At 38.9% G+C, this 24,011-nt stretch overlaps 1 protein-coding gene across 16 annotated transcripts in view; it reads right to left on the bottom strand.

Annotated features, from left to right (window-relative positions):
- KIAA1109 (KIAA1109 ortholog) overlaps positions 1–22,127 on the bottom strand; it is a 146,539-nt gene extending 124,412 nt beyond the window's left edge. For 6 of the 16 annotated variants that reach the window (XM_036425234.2, XM_036425239.2, XM_036425235.2 and 3 more), the window contains exons 1-8: positions 12,301–12,427; positions 9,494–9,623; positions 6,967–7,083; positions 5,915–5,993; positions 4,270–4,334; positions 2,073–2,259; positions 783–864; positions 218–411 (exon numbers count right to left, since the gene is read on the bottom strand). In XM_036425234.2, coding sequence (XP_036281127.1) covers positions 218–411; positions 783–864; positions 2,073–2,259; positions 4,270–4,334; positions 5,915–5,993; positions 6,967–7,083; positions 9,494–9,590 — 821 coding nt within the window. In that variant the 5' untranslated portion in view covers positions 9,591–9,623; positions 12,301–12,427. Of the gene's footprint in view, positions 1–217; positions 412–782; positions 865–2,072; positions 2,260–4,269; positions 4,335–5,914; positions 5,994–6,966; positions 7,084–9,493; positions 9,624–12,300; positions 12,439–19,125; positions 19,212–21,686 lie in introns of those variants that run through there. The other 10 variants (XM_036425238.2, XM_036425241.2, XM_036425236.2 and 7 more) reach the window with 8 other exon arrangements.
- Positions 22,128–24,011: the final 1,884 nt, after the last annotated feature.

Raw genomic sequence — 24,011 nt, 5'->3', positions numbered from 1 at the left:
GAAAAGAGTAAAAAAAAAAATATAGTCATAATTGTACAGAAAAATATTTAAAATTAGTTTACCAATAGATAGTATATCCACTTACCTTATAAAGTAGGACTACACTATTAATTTATTAGAAAAATATACCTAATTAATGCCCAGCTTGTAATAGAAATTAAAAGGATGCTAAAGATTGAATTGATATATATATTAGACATATGTAAGATGGTCTTACTCATCATTTTGAAGACCAACATATCTTGGACTAGGAACAAGCATGACTCGAACATTTTCAAGCTTTCCTTTCACAATATGCATGAATTGGTCAAGGTGACTGGAAGGTGGTTTTGTAGTATAAGTTAAGAAAGCATCATCAAAGTTGATACACAGAGTTTGAGGTTGGTAATGATTTCCAAAGGCCAGGCGACCCTACAAAAAGGTAAGAGATAGTATGCCATACAATAAAGGCTTTACTTTTTTAACTGACCTAATAACAAACATTTTCAAGCAACAACTAAATGATTCCACTTTAGCACCATCTATATTTAAATCACTCTACTGATCAATTTAGACCTGGGTTTAAAAAGATTTAAGCACTTGTGAATAAATAGCCTGTCAGGTCTAACAAATTTATGCTAAAATAATATTGGTGTTAAAAGAATTCTTTCACATTTATGAAAATTGGAACCCAAAAAAACTACAAAATTACTTTATTTTATTAAGTAAAAAATAATGTTTGCAAAAAAATTAAAGGTTCTGTTATTAACCCACCAAACATTAATTGTAGTACAATTACTTACTGTGCTCACGTTGACCTTTATAACTGGAATAAGTGATCTCCAAGAAGATGTAGGGTCCTGAGATTCTGTTTTTACTTTAACTCTAGAAGAAAAAATAAAAACTGAAGTATATAAGAAAGACTTAACTACCTGAAGATACAGTTGACTTACTCAAAATAGACATTATTAATATCAGCTGTACTTTTTCAGATACATCTCATGATGGCTCCAGTAAATGAAACAGAGACCATCTAACAGAAGACTAATAGCCCTAAAATATCTCACTCCATCAAGTGTCAGCTTTTAGATGAAGCTATAATAACAAAACTATGTTCTTAGAATGACAAGCTTTAATGTCAAAAGTGTCAATTATGAGATGGTGTCATTACATCTACCATCATGCCCACCACACTTCAATTTGACGTTTTAGAAGAGAGCCAAACTATTATTTAAACAAATGGATAATAATATCAATGCTCAGCCAGTGGTCGAGTGCTGACCCATGAACCAGGAGCTCATGGTTCGGTTCCTGGTCATGGCACATGCCTGGATTGTGGGCTCAATCTCCAGGTGGGGGGGGGGGGGGGGGGGGGGGGGGGGGGGTGGGCATGCAAGAGGCAGCTGATCAATATTTCTTTCTCATCAATGTTTCTATATCTCTGTCCCTCTCCCTTCCTCTCTCTAAAATCAATAAAATATATTTTTAGAGAGAAAAAAAAAATGACACGACACAAGTCACTTTGATGTTTTCTACTGTTTTGAGCATTTCTGACAACTGAGCTGATCCTTTTCTTTCCCTATTCCCACCACTTTGTGAAATGACAGGCAAAGAATGAGAAAAAATATTGGCCACACACAAAGTACACAAAATTTAAAGAATGAAAAGTTTATAGCAATTCACTAAAGATTTTGGATGTAAACTTGAGGCATATCTCTTCAATAATCCAATTATCTCCTAAATGGCACTTCTGAGGCCAACTCCACAAAGGTGACCCTCAATGCATAAAACTAAATTTACATGTTGCACTGAGACCGGTTTGGTTCAATGGATAGAGCGTCGGCTTGGGGACTGAAAGGTTCCGGGTTCGATTCTGGTCAAGGGCATGTACATTGGTTGCGGGCACATCCCCAGTAGGGGGTGTGCAGGAGGCAGCTGATCGATGATTCTCTCTCATCGATGTTTCTAACTCTCTATCCCTCTCTCTTTCTCTCTGTAAAAAAATCAATATATATTAAAAATAAATAAATATTAATATTATTTTTAAAAATTTACATGTTGCGGATTAATAAAATTTAAGTGTGACAATGAACCTTTCCATTTTGGACTGGGTTCTTGTTCTTCCATTTTCCCGTGTTTTATCATCCTCTTTCTTGGGGGGGATTATTGTTGGCTCCAAACCAAATAATTCTTGAAGACGTCCATAAAGATCCGAACGATTGTAGACATGAAATTCAAAGTCATTAACTGTGATGTATAATCTGGTTTCTGCCTTTGGATCTAAAGACATCAATTACAAAAAAATAAAATAAAGATATCAATTATACACACATAAAGCTAAAGTTTTTAGTCAACTTTTTAAAAACTTTAGTCAACATTTTTGTCAAATCATTTTCCACACTTAAAAGTAATTTAAATGATTTACTTTAAAACAGAATTCTATGATAAAGAGGATAATATACATATAAAACACTGGCAAAAGACAAAAAGGCTAATGTTATTAGAGCATTTTAATTTAACATTCGAAAAACAACCTGAATTTCTAGATTTTGGTTGTCTACTGCCAGAATTTAAAGATTTTACACTAAGAATAGAAAAGTGCCATTTACAGAATAAAGGTTAAAACTTTATCCTAATATAGCCATAAATTTATACTAAAATATAAGTATCAAAATGTTCAAAGACATTACATCAGTTATTTAAACTTGTGCTACATGGAAAGTAGGATTTTTCATAAAATACTAGTTTGTTTTAAAAAAAACTACTTAATACTAAAATAAACATCACATCAGTTATTTAAACTTGTGCTTCATGGAAAGTAGGATTTTTCATAAAATACTAGTTTGTTTTAAAAAAAACTACTTAATACTAAAATAAAGATTCCATTAACTGTACACTTCAAACAATTTCAAATAAAAGACACAATTACATTAAATATAAGTAACAACAGAAATTTACAAATCCATCTATAAAGTGATAGATGGGCAATTGTTTCTGTTGAGGAAATAATCCAAGACAGAGCATCACATGTTAACCAAGAGTCATAACAGAAAGGTACCACAGTCAGTGCCTTCTTTTGTTATGAATCATACAGGTGATTTTTTTAAGACTTTTTAAATGTTTGTCCATTTTTATTCCTACAGAACAAATTCAATTTAAGATAATTAAAATTAGATATAACCAGTTAGAAGATTTTAATTTTTTTAATGGGTAAAGAGTATTAACTTTCATTTTAGTAGCTTAAGCTTGTAGTTTAAAGTCTAGAAGCCCAGTGCACTGGAAATTCATGCACTGAGGGGGGGGGTCCCTCAACCCAGCCTGCCCCCACTCACAGTCCAGTAGCCCTCAGAACCAGGAGGCAACCCGGTGATCAGAGGAAGGCGATGCCCCATCACACCTCTGCTGCTGCCACTGCCAAGCAGCATAAGATGGCCACCACAGATGGCCAGCAGGGAAGGGACCAGGCCTGCAAGGGAGGGCAGTTGGGGACGATTAAGCCTTCAGTTGAGGGCAGTTAGGGGTAATCAGGACGGCAGAAGAGGGAAGTTGGGGAAAACCAGGCCGCAGGGAAGGGCAGTTGGAGGGTGACCAGGCTGGCAGGGGAGGGCAGTTAGGTATCAATCAGGCTGGCACAGGAGTGGTTAGGGGGTTATCAGGCTAGCAGGCAGAAGCAGTTAGGGGCAATCAGGCAGGCAGATAGGCAGGCGAGAGGTTGGGAGCCAACAGTCCTGGATTATGAGAGTGATGTTCCAGATTGAAGAGGGCATAGGCTGGGCTGAGGGACACACTCTCCCCGTGCACATTTTGTGCACCGGGCCTCCAGTTCTGAAGATAAAAGCAGAAGCAGAAGAAATTCTAGAGTCTGTGTTTACAATTTTCTGTTTATCCTTTTCATATCAGATAAATTATAATTAGTAGAAATATCAGGAAGAAGTATGAATAAAGACACCAAAGATGAAATGTAAAAAAGTGTCTTGGTAGACTAGTTAAAGGATATTGAGAAGACCATTTATCACCAGTATGGGTCAGGCCCACAGATGTAACATGCAATAAGGCTAGAATTGTGGATAAGAGTCCTATTGAGGATGACGCTGAACAAATAATCAGCTAAAATGAACCAATTTAATCAGGCAAGAGAAAGACTTTTAAGAGAATTTTTAGTAAACTGGTGATAAAATCAGAGTTTTGGCAAGTCCAAAGCTTTTAAAAATATTTTTATCTATTTTAATAACCATAAATGAAAAATGATTATATCATCGACAATTTCAAACAAATAAAATAAAAACTCACCATGCTGCTTCTGTTTTGGGTTATACATTTTCCACCACCGAAAAATTATAAATCCATCTTGAATTCTAAGCAAAATAAATTACAAAAATGAAAACAGGTAAGAATTTACTTAACTTGATTCTTAGTTAATTATTGTAAAAGGCAGGCAACTGATAATGAATAAGGAAACAAAAATTCTTAACAGAACACTGACATACTTAAATGTTTCATACTCTTTCAGTTAAAAAAGTAAAAGAGGATATACACAGGTTTAAATTAGCTTCTTCTACTCAGGGAAATGTAATACAAGATTCCATTCAACAGTAAAATGAAGTGCTAACAGAAAACCTTTTTATTTTATAAATATTTTTAATGTTGTAAAAACTACATAAACAAAAGGTCAAATCTTGAAAGGGGTACATTAGCACACCAGAGAAAACTTTTAAAGATAATTCTTCATTTCTTAATGATATATCACTTAATGCTCCCATTTTTAACTTTTACTTTTTACTTTTAATTTGGAATAATTTTAGACTCACAAAGAAGATGATTCTACTGTTTCAAGAGAAGTATAAGTGGTACCAAACTCTGGCATCTCTCAAATAATTCAAAATTTTCCAAGTTCTAAGTAAATTTTAAGAAGATCACAAAAATAAAAGTAAGCTGCCCAGCTGGTGTGGCTCAATGGTTGAGCACCAACCTACGAACCAGGAAGTCACAGCTCCATTCCCAGTCAGGGCACATGCCGGGCTGCAATCTTGATCCCCTGTGGAGGGCATGCAAGAAGCAGCCAATCAATGATTCTCTCTTATCATTGGTGTTTCTATCTCTCACTCCCTCTCTCTTTCTCTCTGAAATCAATAAAAATATATTTTAAAATAATAATAATAACAGAGTAAGCTTTTCTTACAAAGCTTACATAAGAGAGAACAATATAAAACATATTCTTAATATATTAAGATTTTTATTTCCTTCTTAAAGTAAAATTAGAGTTGGTAACAGATGCTAAACAATTCTAAACACTTATTGCCTAATAAGAATCTAATGGGTGAGCATTATCAACATATCTGATCTTTATTTTATATAACAAATGACCACCATAAATTCTACAACAGAAATGATCAGGTAATTTAATGACTCAATTTTTCATCTTGCAATGACCTGAGATTATTGATTTCTATATGTTGCTAGTAGATAAACTTTTTGCCAGTCTAAACTTTAGCTAAATTAATCCATGGTTAGAAACATTTTAAAACATGAATTCATTAAGTCTAATTTACTGAAAAAATTATTTCTGATTTATGGTTTGGGTTTTTTGTTGTTGTTGTTTATATATATTTTTTTTATCTCAAAGAGGAAGGGAGAGGGGGAGAGAGACAGAAACATAGATGATGAGAGAGAACCACAGACCAAATGCCTCCTGCACATCCCCCAGTGGGGAACGAACTGAAACCCAGGCCATGTGCCATTGACTGTAACAAATTTGTGACCCTTCAGTCCACAGGCTGATGCTCTAGCCCTGAGCCAAACCGGCCAAGGCTGATTTATGGTTTTATTTGAAGAACCGAGTAATATTAAAACAAATATCATAATTAGAAAATACTTCGATATTTCAAGTTTAAGGTAGGTTCTTTTATTTGTTTTAGGTTTTGTTTTTGCTTTTTACCTAATAGACATGTCTTCTGTAATGTAATAGATTTCACGAACCATGATTTTTCCAGAAAGAACAGAGAAAGAGAAGGAGCCTGTTATAGGGGACAAAAAAAAAGCAATTAATTTAATTGTTTTGATACAGTAGAGCTCTTCACACTTAAAATAATCGTAGCAACCAATTCATTCAGTAATTAAATGTTCTCTCCTGACTCCCTTCCAAATATCCTTACAGCCTTACTAATTTCTATCATTTCTCCTGAAAAAGTGCCACAGGTGTCATCACAATGGACTGAGTTACTAAATAACCATATAAGAACATTAATTTGAATAGCTGCTTCATACAATAATTTCTCTTAATTATGCACAGCCATTAATAAACCCATAGCAGTGATTAATTCACCATTTTTCTCCATTACTCCAGGAACCAGTCACTGCCTCAAATTAATGGAAGACTATGTTTGAGAGAAGTTCATGTTCATTAAGAGGTACTCAACTCCAGGGAAGGTTAGAATGATTATATTCAGTGCCCCCTCCTTCTTTCTCACAGGTTTTGGTACTTTCCAGAGTATATAGCTTCCTAGTACATCCTCCCATCTATCTACAAACCTCCCACTTATAAGTAGTTAGAAACTAAACTAATAAAGCAGGCACAAAATGAAATATACAAGATGACTCCAACTTACAGGTTTTTAAAGTACGGGTTACTTAAAGGAAAATAAAAGAGCAAATAATTCATTGAGCTTTAGAAATTTTCTCTACATGGAATTGTGAGAAATTTCTATTTCCATATTTGATATTTGTCTATATTTTTTCAAATTATTTTCACGGGTATCTTTTATAAATAAAGTCAAAGAGTAACTATGGAAACACTTTAACAAATAAGAAAGAGGTAAAGGGCATAACCTGTTACACAGTGCTGGAAGAGAGAAATTCAAAGTAGGTTAGTTTATCCTTCATGAAACAATGGTAAATTTCTAAAACTACTATCTGTTTATAAAAGATAAATGTATAATGTATACCTCAAGTTTACACAGAAGAAAATAATGCAGGTTTACTTCAACTCACCAATATGGATATAGCCATGTTTGTATAATCTGTTGACAACCAAGGTTAAAATAAGACCAACATTCCGAGAATTATAATATGTGAGATAAATAATCCATCCACAGGACAAAATGGTAGCTGTTGGGAGAAAAAAGTACAAAAGGATGTCACTTTCAATCACCTTTATATGTTAGTAAACTGTCAGTAAAAGATCATTTACCACACTCAATGATGATAATATGGTAGTAAGTCTTCTTAAAATTTAATACCTTGGGTTTTAAAATCAGAGCTTGTATCTACTTTATCCCCTTTCCTCATTCTCTTTTAGTCATTAGCCAGAAAAAAAACAGATTCCAGTCAGATCCATTAGAGCCTTTTGTTTTTCTTATATCTTTTTCACTGCTTTGTACTGTTTTCTTTATTAAATACTAGAGGCCCAGTGCATGAAATTTGTGCGGGGGAGTAGAGGGAGGGTCCCCTCAGCCCAACCTCTGTACCCTCTCCAATCCAGGACCCCTCAGGGGATGTCCAACTACTGGTTTAGGCCTGATCCCAGGGCTAGGGCCTAAACCAGCAGGACATCCCTCTCACAATCTGGGACCACTGGCTCCTAACTGCTCACCTGCCTGCCTGCCTGATTTGCCCCTAACTATCCCCCCTGCTAGCCTGATCGCCCCTAACTGGCCCCCTGCTGGCCTGGTTGCCACACGCAGCCTGCTTGTTCGGTCATTTGGTCATCCCTCACTAACCCTCCTGCCAGCCTTGTCGCCTCAGGCAGCCTGTGTTCAGTCGTCTATCCAGTTGTTTTGGTTGTGACGGCCCCTTGATTTTTATATATTAGATTATGTAAAGATGTTTTGGGACAAGAAACCCCATAATTCTGAACATTATGAAAAACATTCACCTTTATCAGGCTAAAAACTCATTCCCAAGCTATTCACTGAAGGCTAAAGTGACGTAAAAAGAAAGAAAATTAATAATTTTTTAAATCAATAAACTCTGCTTTTAAGAAAGTAATGGAGTTGGGGAGCAGGGACTGCAGGTGGTCAATGGTGGGGGTTACATATGTAATATTTTCAACAATAAATAATTATTAAAAAAAAAAAAAAGTAATGGAGCCTAGCCAGTGTGGTCACTGGTTTGATTCCTAGGTTGTTTGCCCAATCCCCAGTAGGGGCATGCAGGAGGTAGCCAGTCGATGTTTCTTTCTCATTAGTGTTGCTATTTCTCTATCCCTCTGCCTCTCTCTCTAAAATCAATAAAAACATTAAAATAAATAATGGAAATAAGTAGGAATTTAGCCTACTTAAAGGCATATCTATATTAAATAGGACATCTTATACTATTTTACTATAATTGATAAGACAATAACCATTTAGCCGAAACCGGTTTGGCTCAGTGGATAAGAGCGTTGGTCTGCAGACTGAGGGATCCCAGGTTCGATTCCAATCAAGGGCATGTACATTGGTTTCGGGCACATCCCCGGTAGGGGTTGTGCAGGAGGCAGCTGGTCAATGTTTCTCTCTCATTAATGTTTCTAACTATCCCTCTCCCTTCTTCTTTGTAAAGAATCAATAAAATACATTTTTTTAAAAAGACAATAACCATTTAAGAATGTCTACTCTTACTGAATAAAAAATAAATGATATTCCAAGTTTGACCATTTGTCAATCTATCATGAAGTTTATAATCACTTACAAAATTTACAATATTCCCCCCAAAAAACTAGATCATGAATATACAAAAGGCAAAATACCAGAAAGCATTTTCTGATAATATTTTTTACTTATCTATTTTTAAAATATATCTGTTTTCTAAATTAGGACAAAGTAATGTAAACCAATTTAACATATGTAACATTTAAGCAACATCAAATTGAGTTCCTAACTTAAAAAAAATTATTTAATATGATAAAACAAGGCAATCACCGATACAACATTTCACAGGTTAGCTTAGATTAATGATAATAGCTTTGATACAGAAAGTGCTATGATGTATCCATAAAAATTATTCCTAGGACAATTATTTTGAAAGTTATTTTGATGACATTTCATTATGTTTTAACTTTAAAGTCATTTTGTAGTAATTTTTACTGTAAACCACTGTGTCAGGTTGTTGTGGGCAATTCAGAAAGGTAAGAGGATTTTGAAAAGAAAGTTTGCTTCTAGTGTTAGAGAACCTAGGAACTATGGCCTTTTCATTGTGACATGTCCCCAACCCCTTCAATATCATAAGGCCAACCACTGTTTAAAATTTGGCAATTGCTACTCCAACCATAAAAAACAAACAAACAATAATGTAGCCCTAGCCAGTTTTGCCCAGTGGATAGAGTATCAGACTGCAGACTGAAGAGTCCCAGGTTCAATTCCTGGTCAGGGCACATGCCAGGATTGCGGGCTCAATGCCCAGTGTGGGGCATGAAGACAGCTAATCAATGATTTTCTGTCATCATTGATGTTTATACCTCTCTCTTCCTCTCCCTTCCTCTCTGAAATCAATAAAAAAAAAATTTTTTTAAGTAATGTACCAAAAAATACATTCTACTTACCAACGAGGAGCCACACAACATTAGAATTGTGTTCTGTAAGAAAATCTTCTAGCTGGGTGATACTAGGAACAATACTGTCATTTTTCCTTTGATCCATTTTTGAGGTTTTTCCAGAGAGGCATCTAAAGGTCTAAGAGTTCAAAGGTTAAATTTAGAATCAGATATTTATTAATCTGCAAGGAAAATCATGTAAGGGGGGGAAAGGTGATTTAATAAATATTAAAGTTTATTAAATCACATTCTGTTTCTTCAATTATAAGAATACAAAAATACAATAAACAACAAAAACATGGCCACATTCATATATATTAATATATATATGTGTGTGTGTGTGTGTGTGTATACACACACACACACACACACACACACACACACATATATATATATATATATATATGTGACAACGTATCATGTTTTCTAATGTTCTGATTTCACCATACTAAGTATGAGTAGAGACTCGGATTCAGTTAGTATATTCTGGATCCAGATAAGAGGAACCTTATTATTCTGAAATATAATCAAACATATTTATCTCAACAATAAGGAGAGAGTACTAGTAAGTAGGGTGAAAATTAATGAAAATGGAATGGATAGGCCAGAAGGGGGAACCCTCACACAGTACCACTCAACATGAATTACACACCCCAACAAAAAAAACATCATTCACAACAGGCTCCAACAGGAAGAGATGCACCTTGCAAGTCAAACTACAATATTTTACTACTTCCGTAGGAGGAAGGGAGATACTAATACCAGAATGAAATAAATGCATCATCCTATCTAATAAAAGAGTAATATGCAAATTAACCATCACTCTGTCATAAAGATAGAAGCGCCCGTAGCCACAAGATGGCAGTGCCCAGTCCTCTCAGCCCTGCTAGAGTCCCCAGTCCGGGGAGGGTAGGGGGGAAGGGGGAAGGCAGCAGCTGCTGAAAGTGGGCAGCGTGACCAGCCTGGCAGAATGCTTGCTTCATCACCACAGTGACAAGGCAAAAGTGTTTCACCTCAACCGCAGAGGGCCTCTGGGCAGCGGGCACGGAGTGGTCAAGGGTGGGGTGGGGGAGGAGATACGCTGTGTCATCACCCTGTCATTCCATGCCCAGCCGTGGATGGGCCTCTGGGCAGTGGGCACAGAGTGGCCAGGCCCCATAGAGACCTACTAGCACAGGATTTGTGCACAGGACTACTAGTTAAAAATAAAAAAGTAAGAAATTCATCATTATAAAAGTTCATAATTATGAACACTGCAAAGATCATCAAGTATTTCCAAAGATCCTGTTTACCCTCAAGAAAATACAATGATACATGTCAATTATATCTCACAATATAAAACTGGAGTCTGGCTGGCATGGCTCAGTGGTTGAGCTTTGACCTATGAACCAGAAGGTCATGGTCCATTTCCCAGTCAGGGCACATGCCCAGGTTGTGGGCTCAATCCCCAGTGTGGGGCCTGCAGGAAGCAGCTGATTAATGATTCTCTCTCATCATTGGTGCTCCTCTCTCTCTCTCTCTCTCTCTCTCTCCTCTCTCTCTCTCTCTCTCTCTCTCTCTCTCTCTCTCTCTCTCTGTCTCTCTCTCTCTCTCTCTCCTTCTCCCACCCGTTCCTCTTTGAAATAAGTAAAAATATTTTTAATATGCTTAAAAACGTGGAAAAAATGTTCTCAATTCAAAGTTTTGAAAAATCTATTAACCAGCAACTTAAAATGTGGGAGCTAACTTTATAACATGAGCTTTCTCTTTCTCACTCTTTTAGTTTTGTTAAACTAAAAAAATATTTTAAAGAAGGAAACATTCTGAAAACCTTTAACCTAAAACCAAATATTCACATGTAATGGTTTGCACATTACGTAATAACATATGTACCTATTTCATACATATTTTTATCATTTTACAGATGTATCACCAGCATAACACTGGGATAAAAAGACCTTCTACTGCCTCCTAGAGATACTCCATGAGGGATATGTCCCAGCATTCAGCTCTCCACATGAAAAGGGGTCTGTTTTAGCCGAGACCAGTTTGGCTCAATGGATAGAGCGTCGGCTTGGGGACTGAATTGTCCTGGGTTCGATTCCGGTCAAGGACATGTACCTTGGTTGCGGGCATATCCCCAGTAGGGGGTGTGCAAGAGGTAGCTGATCGATGACTCTCTCTCATCGATGTTTCTAACTCTCTGTCTCTCTCCCTTCCTCTCTGTACAAAATCAATAAAATATATATTAAAAAAAAAAAAAAGAAAGAAAAGGGGTCTGTTTTGAATCAAATCCAAGGGGAGGTGATCTATTCACCAAAAGGATCTAGTCTCTATCCCCAATCTCTATCACCCACCACTGTAACAACGCACAGCCAAAGAGAATTTAGAAGGAGGGTGTTAGGTTGCAAAGACAGAAAACTGCAGTATCACAGCTTTCACCAACATTTTTCCAGTTTCAACTAATGCAAAGCCTTATTTAGGAGAAATTAACAGATAGAGGCTCAATAGTTAGAATATATTTTGAACAAGTACAGAATGGACACATAATCAGGATGAACTGGCACTGACCCCATTGTTTAAGTGGACACCACCAATTCCTTAGTGAAGAGGAACTAGAGACTGATGTAAGAACCTACTGCTTAACCTTCACAGAGCAAATGATGGCCTGAAAACCAAACTGGTCGCTTCCTCTTCCTCTCCCCTTCCTGAAAGGTTCATCTAAAAGCCACAGAGTAGGCAAAGTAAGGCAAGCATCTACAACTGGGGAAGGGAGGGACAGGAGTCTCATGGCTAGAGTGGATGTCAGAGGTGGACAAGGGTAAATAAATAACCACCTGGGTGATGAAGAGGCTAGCAGAACAGCAGCAGTGCCTCAGCGTATCAAAGCCATACAGCACGAGGAAGCCATATGTGCAGAAGTCAGGCACAGCACACTGGAGCTTGAGTGGAAGGAAAAGGGCATCCGTGGTGGGGGACAGGGCAGGAGAAGTCCAGCTCAAGGTGTCAGGGCCTGAGCACAGCAACAAGAACATCTGCAAGGAGAGACTCCTGGTGCAGGGGGTCAGAACCCAAGAGGAAGGCCTGCATTGAGGGTGTGGTCCCAGTGTGGGCCATGCAGTAGGCAGCCATTCAATGATGTTTCTATCTCTCTATCCCTCTCCCCTCTTCTCTAAAATCAATTTAAAAATTTTTTTTTCAAGAAAGAAAAAAAACACACTTAAAAAGCTGTAGAAAACATAACTACAAACAGGGTAAAAAGAATTGACTTCGCCCTAGCTGGTTTGGCTCAGTGGATAGAACCTCAGACTGTGGACTGAAGGGTCTTATGTTCGATTCCAGTTAAGGGCACATGCCTGGGTGGTCAGGCTTTGTTCAGAGACAGGTAGCATGGGGAGCAGCTAGAACAATGTATTTTCATCCATAGTTCCTTTCTGCTGTTCACCACCACCCGTGATCCATCTGTGTAATTTCTGAACAGTTATTCCATGTTTTAAATAGTTTTTAAATTTTCAGTTTCTACACACTTTATCATCCACTCATGATTTTTTAAAATATATTTTATTAATTTTTTACAGAGAGGAAGAGAGAGGGATAGAGAGGTAGAAACATCAGCTGCCTCATGCACACCTCCTACTGGGGATGTGCCCTCAACCAAGATACATGCCCTTGACCAGAGTCAAACCTGGGACCTTTCAGAGCGAAGGCCAACACTCTATCCATTAGGCCAAACTGTGTAGGGCCACTCATGATTTTTTAATTAAAGCGTTTTAATTCTTTTCTCTGTGCCTAGATCCACATTTATTTATTTATTTAATATATATTTTATTGATTTTCCACAGAGATGAAGGAAGAGGGATAGAGAGCTAGAAATGTCGATGAGGAGAGAGAAATATCGACCAGCTGCCTCCTGCACACCCCCTGGGGGCATGTGCCCGCAATCAATGTACATGCCCTAGACCGGAATCGAACCTGGGACCTTTCAGTCCGCAGACTGACGCTCTATCCACTGAGCAAAACCGGCTCCGGCTAGATCCATATTTAGTTTTATAAGCTTCTCTCTGTTTTTGTTTTTGGCTCATGAATTTTTTTGTTTGTATGTCATGGAAATGTAGGAGTGGAATATTAATATATTTCAGTTTAGTTCTGTAATGTCAGAAATTTTTCAAAAAATTTAAAAGATGGACTGGAAAAAAATGAATCAATCAATGAATGTATCAATAAGTGGTAAACAAATAGATGTCTCTCTCTCTCAAATAAATATAAATGTAAAAAGCATTAGCAAAGAAAAATTCTAAAGAAGTTTTATTGTAATAAAACTGTTTTCATTTTTGTATAATATCTGGCCCTTAAGCTCCTCTCTTATCTTCTCCCTTAAGTTCGTTCAGTCAGAAACCTTACCTAATACATCTTCAAACTATCCACTCAACAATAGGGTCTTTGGAGATGAGGAAAGAGGGAGGAAGAAACTGGTCACATGTGTTCATCAACACTCTCATCATATCAAGTTTAAAGAAAGTCTTTTTATTAGCATGTTGTTATGCAAAGAGTCCAACAGATTCATTTAATAACCAATTCCTAAGAGCTGAGAATATTGCTCCAATTGAAATTGAACTTTTATGTAAAAATTTTTTTAAAAGACTGCTTTAGGAAGTTTTATGGGATATGACACAATACTACTGGTGACATCTGATACAGTACTCTAAATTGATATGGAGCTAGATAGAAACATACTTCACAAAATACTATAAGGTCAGTAGTTTAAAGTCTAGACTCTAAACATTTAGGTGGATATTATCTTACTCTTTGAAATGTTAATTCCATGGAATTAGCTCACCATGAAAATAGAATTCCCATGGCAATAGCTAACATTTATTTACTGCTTGCCATGTGCCAGGCGCTGTTCCAAACACTTTACATGTGTTTACTCATCTAAGCATCGCAAATAGCTACCCACTTACAATTTTCCCCTTTTACAGATGAGAAAACTGTGGCAGAAGCCAAGCACAAACACAGGTAATGGTCCATCTGGGATTGTAACCTAGACCATTTGGCTTTAGAATCTTGTTATATTGCTTCTCATCACTTATGTTCACTGAAATCAGTAACAATCTCTTGGTTTTCCATTTCTTTTCTATGAAAAATTAGTTCCCTCCTCCCAACTCTAGATTCTAGTTTAGTAGCTAATATGAATGTTACCAAAATTCATATTTTGGTATAATAAATTCATATTTTGCCCACTATGACATTTGTTCTCTTAAAAGGGTGGTCCATTAAATCAAAGATCGGCAGGGTTTTTTCTTTTGTTTTTTTTTAGTTTTTTTAAATAACCACAACGGAGACTCCACACTTTATAACACAAATCAAGATTGATGTGTTACAGAGACTGATTAACATCAAAGGCCACGTTGTGAAGTAAGCCAAATCCAACTGAACCACTCCCCACTTTTCTCCACCTCTCTCTCACCCCGTCAAAAAAGTCTTTATCTACATAGTTTTAGTGCTTTGTCCCAAAAAGAAATTGACAGCTGATAGAAGGTACGTGGTAGTCTTAAAATATGTCCAAAAACTATTTGATCTTTCTCCCTTCAAGAGTTGGAGCTTAATTAATTTCTCTCCCAAATGTGGTCTGGACTGAATGATACAATTCTAAAAGGATATAGCAGAAGCAATGAGTATAACTAGATCACAGATGGCATCATGGCCTCCTCCTTGCTCTCTGTCTTGGATCATCTGTTCTTAGGGAAACATCTGCCTTGCTAGGACATATAAGAAAGGACCATGTGGTGCTGATTTGAGGCCTCCAGCCAACAGCCATGTGAATGAACCATAATGGAGGCAATTCCTCCAGCCCCAATTAAGTCCCTATATGACTAAGTTCCAGCCAAGATCTTGGTTGCAGGCTCCTTCCTGGCCCGGGCCCTGGTTGGGGCTTGTGCAGGAGGCAACCAATCAATACGTTTCTTTCATATCAATGTTTGAGACCCTAATTCAGAAGTAATCAGCTTAGTAGCTCCCAAGTTCTAAGTCCATAGAAATTCTGAGATAATAAATGTTTTAAGCCACTGAGTTTTGGGATACTTTATTACTCAGCAATAGATAACATAAAGTATAAGGAAGATAAGCAAAGTAGTTCTACTCATAGGGTGCATACTTGTCATCTTAAGCTAAAATACCCCCACTCATCTTCTCTCCTCCTTCTTACCAAGAGATCAGAAGTCAGCAAGCCCACATCAAAAAGGCTACCAATCCCATGAATGAACAATTTCCTTTTCCTACCTTTTCCTCCACTCTCCTCCTACCAATTTATCTGTACCCATAATCACCATACCTCCCTACTTCCGGCTCAGTAGTAGTCTATCTGAAGTACCTTTGACCCTTCCAGCTTAGTCCATTATCAGCCATATCAATTATTCAATTATTCTTCCTCATTCTATTATCTTCATATTTTCTTTCTGACGTCTTTTTATCCCATCATATAGAGAATGTACTATAAATGTATTCATATCACTCATACTTTTAAAAAACAAAAGACCTCTCTCAATACCCTCTTTAGATACCCTCTCTCTATTCTACTTAAAACCAAAGTTTCTGAAAGATTAAATAACATTAGGTATTTCAATTTCCTCATCATTCCCAGTGTATAGAGGGCCGCCAGAGAAGGCACATGGACATTCTTTAAATTGTTAGCTAAGCCGGAGGCACTGGCAGAGTACCTTTGTCCAGATGTCACCAGGGGCGGGTCTAGATATGTAAATCCAGTAATGCTAGAGTCTAGTTAAGAATGCAAATAAGCTCCTTTGACCCTATAAATAAACCTGCTGCATGGCTCCAGTTGCTTGCTGCCTCTCTATCAGAGAGGGTGGCGCCCACCTAGTGCCCAGCTCAGGTGTCGGCAACCTGCGGCTCCGGAGCCGCATGCGGCTCTTTTTAAGTGAAAAAATCCTTTTTTTCTTCAGATTGACAGGTAACTGCACGATCCGGTATATAGCACTAAGGTAAGAAACAATATATGCAGTGTTATATTTGTTTTAAATGTCGCAATGGTTTTGCGGCTCCCAGGTTTTTCTTTTCCTTCGAAAACAGGTCCAAGTGGCTCTTTATGTCTTGTAGGGGTGTCGAACTCAATCAGAGTAGGGGCCAAAATCTAAAATCCAGCCTAAATCGCGGGCCGAATGGTTTACTGAACAGTCATAAACTGTCATTGTGATGGAAACGCAGCGGAGTGCAGTGATGACAGCGCGGTGCGGGCCACATTGCAAGGCCTGGCGGGACGGATTTGGCCCACGGGCCTTGTGTTTGACACATGTGTAAGGTTGCTGACCCCTGGCCCAGCTTGATGAATCTATTTCTGCCTCTTCTTTCTCTAATTTCTTAATCCCCAGCTCCTGCACTCAGGAACCTGTCGTTTTCCGTGATGGACACGGAAAACAGAGAAACAGCCCACCGCACCAGTGTGAACTGGCTCCACCCATAAAGTTGCTCTTGTCCAAGTATACAACTTCTTAATTGATATGTCCAATGGATACTTCTATTGTCCTCAAGTTATTTGATGTCTCAAAGATGTCCAATTCTCAGTCCTTTTCTCCAAACTCAGTTCTTTCACTGATGTTTGTGACTATCCTGATTTTCTCCTCCTTCCCTGCTCATCCCATCTCCTTTGAGTTGTGTTTTTCTTCTACCTTAACCTTAAGAATTAATGTACCCCATCCTTACTTCTCTTCTATCACTTCACATGTTCTCCCTGAGTGATCTCATCCATTCACAGTGTTTTTAACTATCACCTATAAATGGAGACTCCACACTTTATACCACAAGATAGGTCTTCCTAACTCAGATCCATATACACAACTACAAAAATGACATTTCTTTTTTATTAATCCTCACCCAAGGATATTTTCCCATTAATTTTAGGAAGCGTGGAAGAGAGGGCAAGACAGAGAGAAACACTGATATGAGAGGAACACATTGATTGGTTGCCTCCTGCACAAGCCCCAACCAGGGCCCGGGCCAGGAAGGAGCCTGCAACCAAGGTATGTGTCCCTGATGGTCCACAGGCCAATGCTCTATCCACTGAGCCAAACTGACTAAGGCTACCTAATGACATTTCTTGATGGAAGTCACAATAGCTCTCAACTAAACTTAGTTCCTCCAACCATGTTCCCAATTTATTGCTCTTCCTATTCTCCCTCAGAAATAGTCACAGAATCCACTGTTTCCCAAGCCAGGTATCAAGTAATCAATTTCATTAACCCTGCAAGTACTTATTAAATATTATGAGCTTGAACATGACAGCGACCAGGAAGTATCCTGACTCCATTTTCCTTCAACCCAATAATTCTTACCCATTCTATCTTCCTTGCATCTATATAGTCATCTCCATCCTTTAATTCCCATTTGCACTGTTTTACTTCTGACTCTCCTTTGCCATCTGTCCTTGATCACCATGGTTCCAAGCTCATCTCTCCCCAATTCATCATTCAGAATGCCTATTTGACCATGGCATTTCTATTTGTCACATGTAAATTACCCCAGATTTTCTCATATTGAAGAGTTAATTTTTTAAAATATATTTTACTGATTTTTTACAGAGAGGAAGAGAGAGGGATAGAGAATTAGAAACATCAACGAGAGAGAAACATCGATCAGCTGCCTCCTACACACTTCCCACTGCGGATGTACCCATAACCATGATACATTCCCTTGAGCAGAATCAAACCTGGGACCCTTCAATCCACAGGCCAACGCTCTATCCACTGAGCCAAACCAGTTAGGGCTGAAGAGTTAATTTGTTAACCTTTGATGAAATTTTGAAATTCTATCACTATCTTTAACATGAAAAACAGTATGCTAAAATGAAGTCTGTAAGAATCCTAGTTTCCCACTGTACCTTAATGTAGTACTAATAAAATACCTTCTTTTATTATTTACAATAATATGAAAGATTAATTATAAACACAAACATCTACCATAGGGTTGCATAGTACTGCTTTCCCAGTCTTTTACATAAACCAAAATGATCCTTGCAAATAAAATCAAGGAAATGTATGGGTCACAAAAACATTACCTTCTAGAAAAAAAAACACTCACTACTCTAGCATTTTTCAGGGCCATTTAGACCACTCTATTACTAGAAGCCTGAAATAGTGCCTAACATATGGTACGTGTTAAATATTTATCAATGAATTATATCATGTTTAATCCTTAATCATGTTTAACCATGCCTTCTACTATTCTCCTAAGAACTCACAGTAAAAAAAAATATATTTGTTTTAACTACATATACTAGTCTATGAAGAACAAACTCAAAGTCAACCAATTTTCTTCATTTCTTTTTTAATCCCTTTATAACATGGGCAGATTAATATGCTTGCAAAAGAGAAAAAGAACAGTGACAATAGAAAATCAAGCCAAAACTTTCTGTGGCTTTATTCTTCCAATACACAAGCTCAGCACATGACTCAACTGTCAGTCAGGTATCAACTGTTCCAAAGTCAAGTAAAATGATTGGCAGGTCAAATTATACACCACCACTTCCCAACTTTCATTCCTTGACCATTTAAGCAGATCAAAACACAACTGAAACTGAAAGTCAGAAGATTTCCTCTCCCTGAACTTTAATTGGAAATTATATCATTTTCTAACTTAGCCGAAATATTTACCTGTTTTTATTCCCAGAGTCTTCAATGTTGTTTTTCCTTCTCCTTATCTTCAGAAGGCCCATCTGCAGTGTTTCATCTTCACAAACCTTAAAAAAGAACAAAAAACATTACAACAAATTATACAAGATATTCTGGCTTTATGAGCAATTTTACCATTGCAGATTAAAAAATTTTATTACACTTGCATAAAAGTCTTTAATGTTAGTTCAATACTACATTTCATTCTTTAAAGTTTCCAAATAAAAAAATACTCCTATAAAAAAAAATTTAGAATAAGAAAATCCAGAATAAGACCACAATTTCCAAACTATGGTCTACCAAACATTTGAAAACTCCTTACTGTATTTATGGAAAGAGCATGAATTTAGTCTTTAGAGGGTTCTAGACGTCAAATCCTACCTTTAAAACATTCTCTAAGTGTGGCTTTGATAAAGTTCTCTCAAATTGCTGGTCTCTTCTGGCAAGAACAGCTCCTCAGTTTTTTTTTTCCTATTCCCAGAACCTAGCATATTTCTTTCTTTTTTTTTAATATATTTTATTGATTTTGTACAGAGAGGAAGGGAGAGAGAGAGTTAGAAACATTGATGAGAGAGAGTCATCGATCAGCTGCCTCTTGCACACCCCCCACTGGGGATCTGCCCGCAACCAAGGTACATGCCCTTGACCGGAATCGAACCCGGGACCCTTCAGTCCCCAAGCCGACGCTCTATCCATTGAGCCAAACCGGTCCCGGCCTAGCATATTTCTTAACAAATGAAAATCAACCTGTAAATAGCGATTAAGGGTCTGTAACCAGGAGCCAGATCACCTGGTTTAAAAATTATTTTTTTATTTTATTTTATTTTATTGATTATTTACAGAGAGGAAGGGAGAGGGATAGAGAGCTAGAAACGTCGATGAGAGAGAAACATCCATCAGCTGCCTCCTGCACACCCCGCACCGGGGATGTGCCCGAAACCAAGGTGCATGCCCCTGACTGGAATCAACCCAGGACCCTTCAGTGTGCAGACCGACGCTCTACGATTGAGCCATACCGGCTTCGACCAGATCACCTGGTTTAAATCACAATTCTGACTTTGGACGAATTGTTGTTTTTTTAACTTTAAGATAACACTTATTGGGTAAATTACAGAAGTAGAAAATGAAATTCCTAGAGGAAATGGGCTTAGGAAGCATGTTATAGACTTAAAAGAAGGGCCCTTGGAGTATGGGTAATGAGAAAGATAATGCTAACATGCCGGAGGGGAAGAAGTGGCCTTGGAAGGGGAGGAAGGGAAAGGGAAAGAAAAAGGGAAAGGGAAAGGGAAAGAGAAAGGGAAAGGCATAGGCATGCTCCCAGGAGGGAGAGCACCTGAACGAGTTGTTTCTTAGGCTACAAAAGGCCTTACATGATAGGATTGTTATGATTACATGAGATTATATATGCACATCATGTACCACTCAATAGTTTTATAAGACAAATATTCTGGCCCGGCAGGGCGTGGCTCAGTGGTTGATGACCTATGAACCAGGAGATCACCGTTCCATTCCAGTCAGGGCACACGCCCGGGTAGTGGGCTCCATCCCGGTGGGAAGCATGCAGGAAGCAGCTGATCAATGACTCTATTCCAACATTGATGTTTCTATCTCTCTCTTTCTCCCCCACCCCTCCCTTCCTCTCTGAAATCAATAAAAATATAGTTTTAAAGAAAATATTCTGTAAAGCAACAAGCAGACTGTCAAATTACAGCGGGGAGGTGAGGGAGATCTGGGGAAGTTAAGAGATCAACCGAAGGACTTGTATACGTGCATATAAGTACAATCAATGTACACAAAACTCTGGGGAGGAAGGGCATGTATGGGGGGGGCAATGGTATATGTACACAGATAATAATTTAATTAAAAAATAAAAATAAAAATAAAGAAATAAAATATTCTGGCATATTCATCTGTTTTTATACTTCATGTGTCTAGTTAACCTAGAATAAATAAATCAGCTTCATTGCCGTGAATGAAATGGAAGCAGCAACATGAAACCAGCTGAAACTTACACACCTGAACACTTCCAATTACCATGTTTTTGTTTTTGTTTTCACAGAGGAAATTTACAAGAACTCTTTCCCTTTAACCAGCGTCCCCAATTATCTACACTGTAGATTCTACAGGCAAAAACTAAGGCCAACGCAGTGGGAGTGTAGGGGGTAGGAGACAGCTAATACTCCGAAAAAGGAAAATCAACTTCCTTTCACCTCCCTTTGACCAAGATAACGTTTCCGCTGAAATGTGTTCTCTCCCATGGTGCAGACTCAGCAAGCACCAATTCAGAATACAAAACGCACCACAATACAAAACACGCCTGGGGTGTCCGGGCAGGGGGCGTCCTCCAGAACTCCACCACCCGCCCTCACCGAGCTGTCAGGGCCGACGCCGCAGCCGGCAGGTGCGCGGTCCTTCCCGCGGAGACCACACCCGCGAGCGGGCGCCGCCCACCTGCCTCCTCGCCGTCCATCCGCCGAGGCCACTCGGGCATCCCCAGACCCCTGCAGCCGGCTGTCACGGCCTTTCCGGGCCTCCGCATGGACCTGCGACATCGGTCTGAGGTCCCAGTGCCTTTCAGGTAGGGAGAGCCAAAGACGGCGAGTGTGTCCACACCACAGCAGGCAGGTGAGATGAAGGCAAACCTCCCCAACTCCCGACCCGGCTGCGGTCCCGAGACACCGGACAAAGTGCTGCCCAACCGAGCCGGTCCCCGTCCCCTCACCTGGGCGGAGACCGGGGCAGCCCGGAACCGTCCGGCCTCTCATCGGAGATCGCCAAGGGCCCTTGGCCGCGGGGCAGCGACGAGCGTCCGCGGCCTGCCGAGCTGAGCCCGCGCGCAGCCCCTCCAGCCACCGCCGCCGCCGCCGCCGCCGCAGGTCCAGCCCGCCACCCGAGGTCCGGCCGGGCCCAGACCGCAGAGGGAGGCGGAGGATGGGGCGGGGGTCAGCGCCGAGGCCCGGCGGCACTGCGGCTGCGTCAACGGGTAACGTCCTACCTCACGGCGCCGGCGCCTGGAGGCACGCCAGCCGAGCCCCGCCCACGAATCCGAGCCCCGCCCACGAATCCGCGGCCCCAAGCCCCGGCCCCACCTCTCCCCCGCCCCCCGGGGCTGGGGGCGGAGCCTGGGCCGAGAGGCACAAATTGTAATGGGAAAAGCGGGCGACAGTCTTTTAACTCTGCGGAAGCTTCCTGGTTGCCTGGAGCAGATATGAAATATGCACATAAGGCTAGTAGACTGCCTTGACCACGGAACCCAAGCCACGATTGGGTTCCGTGGTCAAGGCACATGCCCGGGTTGCAGGTTTGGTCCCTAGTGGGGGACGTTCAGGACACAGTTGGTCAAGGATTGTCTCTCATTGATGTTTCTATCTCTCTATATCTCCCTTTCTCTCTGAAATCAATAAAATGTATTAAAAAAAAAAAAAAAGACAAGTAGACATGCAATTACACAGTGTTAAGTATGGGCCGGGTGCTGTTCTAAGCACTTAATCTTATCTAAACCCTTATCTCCATTTATTTGTACTTCACAAATGAAAAACGCAGGTATAGCGAGGGTTATATATCCATCACCTCACAGCGTTGCAATTTCTTGTGTGTTCAGTGAGAACTTCCAAAATCTGCTCTCTAGTAACCTTTCAGAAAATTTACCATCTATTCAGCTATTCAGAAAGTTGTTAGAGCTTGAACTCTCAGGAGAAAAGTCAAAAGCCAGATGTGAAGTCAAATAATTAGATATAACCAAAGTATCAATTTCAATTTATAACTTAGCCTGGTGAAATAAATTATTAAAATAATAGCATAGTGATTAGTTATAAATTCTGAGACTTATCAAGTGCTCAATAATATAGAAAAAGCTTTATTTGCATAGTACATTTCTTTCAGACAACACCACCAGAGGCAGGAATACAATATTCCTCTCAAAGGTGAACCAAACTATGACAAAGAATGTCCAAGTAATTTGCTCACGATCATTACCTCTAAAAAGAAGTTATTTGATAAGAAGAGACTTCAGAGCCCACAATCATGGTTTTGTTGGTGTCCATGGTTATTTTTACCATGGAAATTTCTAAACATTTACAAAGGAAAAGAGAAATGATCCCTCAAGTATTATCTTACCTAACCACATCAATTAGCAATATATACCCCATTTGGCTTATTCAAAGCACTCAATTCCCAGACCCCAAATGAATTTAATATCTGTCTTTAGGTTTCATTAAATCATCAACAGTTCCCCCTTCCTGTTTTATTTTTGTCTATTATTTGTTGATAAAATGTTTATTTTCCTAAATCATTTTCAACATCCTGGAATATTTCATTACAATAGTATAGTCAATGAACTTGTTCTTCTGGAGCTGTCAGGGCCGAACACATTTCAGCGGAATGTATTTTGTATTTTCTACAAAATAAAAGTTCAATTGAATTCTAGTGATTAGTTATAAATTCTGAGACTTATCAAGTGCTCAATAATATAGAAAAATGTTTGCCTAACAAAGTTCTTTGGAATATTTTTGGAATGTCAAAGTAACATCCCTTTTTTGGGGCCCCTTTGGGCACAACCCTCAGACCAGGGAGAAGACCACAAATCCCTTCGTTGTTAATTGAGTTAATTGTTGACTGCTAACTAACCAGTACCCACCTGTATAAAAGAAGTATGAGTCTATCTTTTTACTTTTTATGCAATCCCAGTAATCCTCTCCTCCTCCCACCTGCTTTCCCTATCCTCCCCCTACAGCCCCTCCCTGATCTACCACCAATGAATTTCAGGTAACCCGCTTACACCTCCTCTTTTTATTATAATGCGTAAAATAAGGCGCAAAACTGCCATTTCTCAGAGCACTTTCTCAATCTGTTGAGATTTTGCTTCCTGA

The sequence above is a fragment of the Pipistrellus kuhlii genome, unplaced genomic scaffold, assembly GCF_014108245.1.
Source record: "Pipistrellus kuhlii isolate mPipKuh1 unplaced genomic scaffold, mPipKuh1.p scaffold_m20_p_8, whole genome shotgun sequence".
Taxonomy (NCBI): Eukaryota; Metazoa; Chordata; class Mammalia; order Chiroptera; family Vespertilionidae; genus Pipistrellus; species Pipistrellus kuhlii.
Note: the sequence above shows the minus strand (reverse complement) of the source record. Positions and strands in the feature narration are given on the sequence as shown.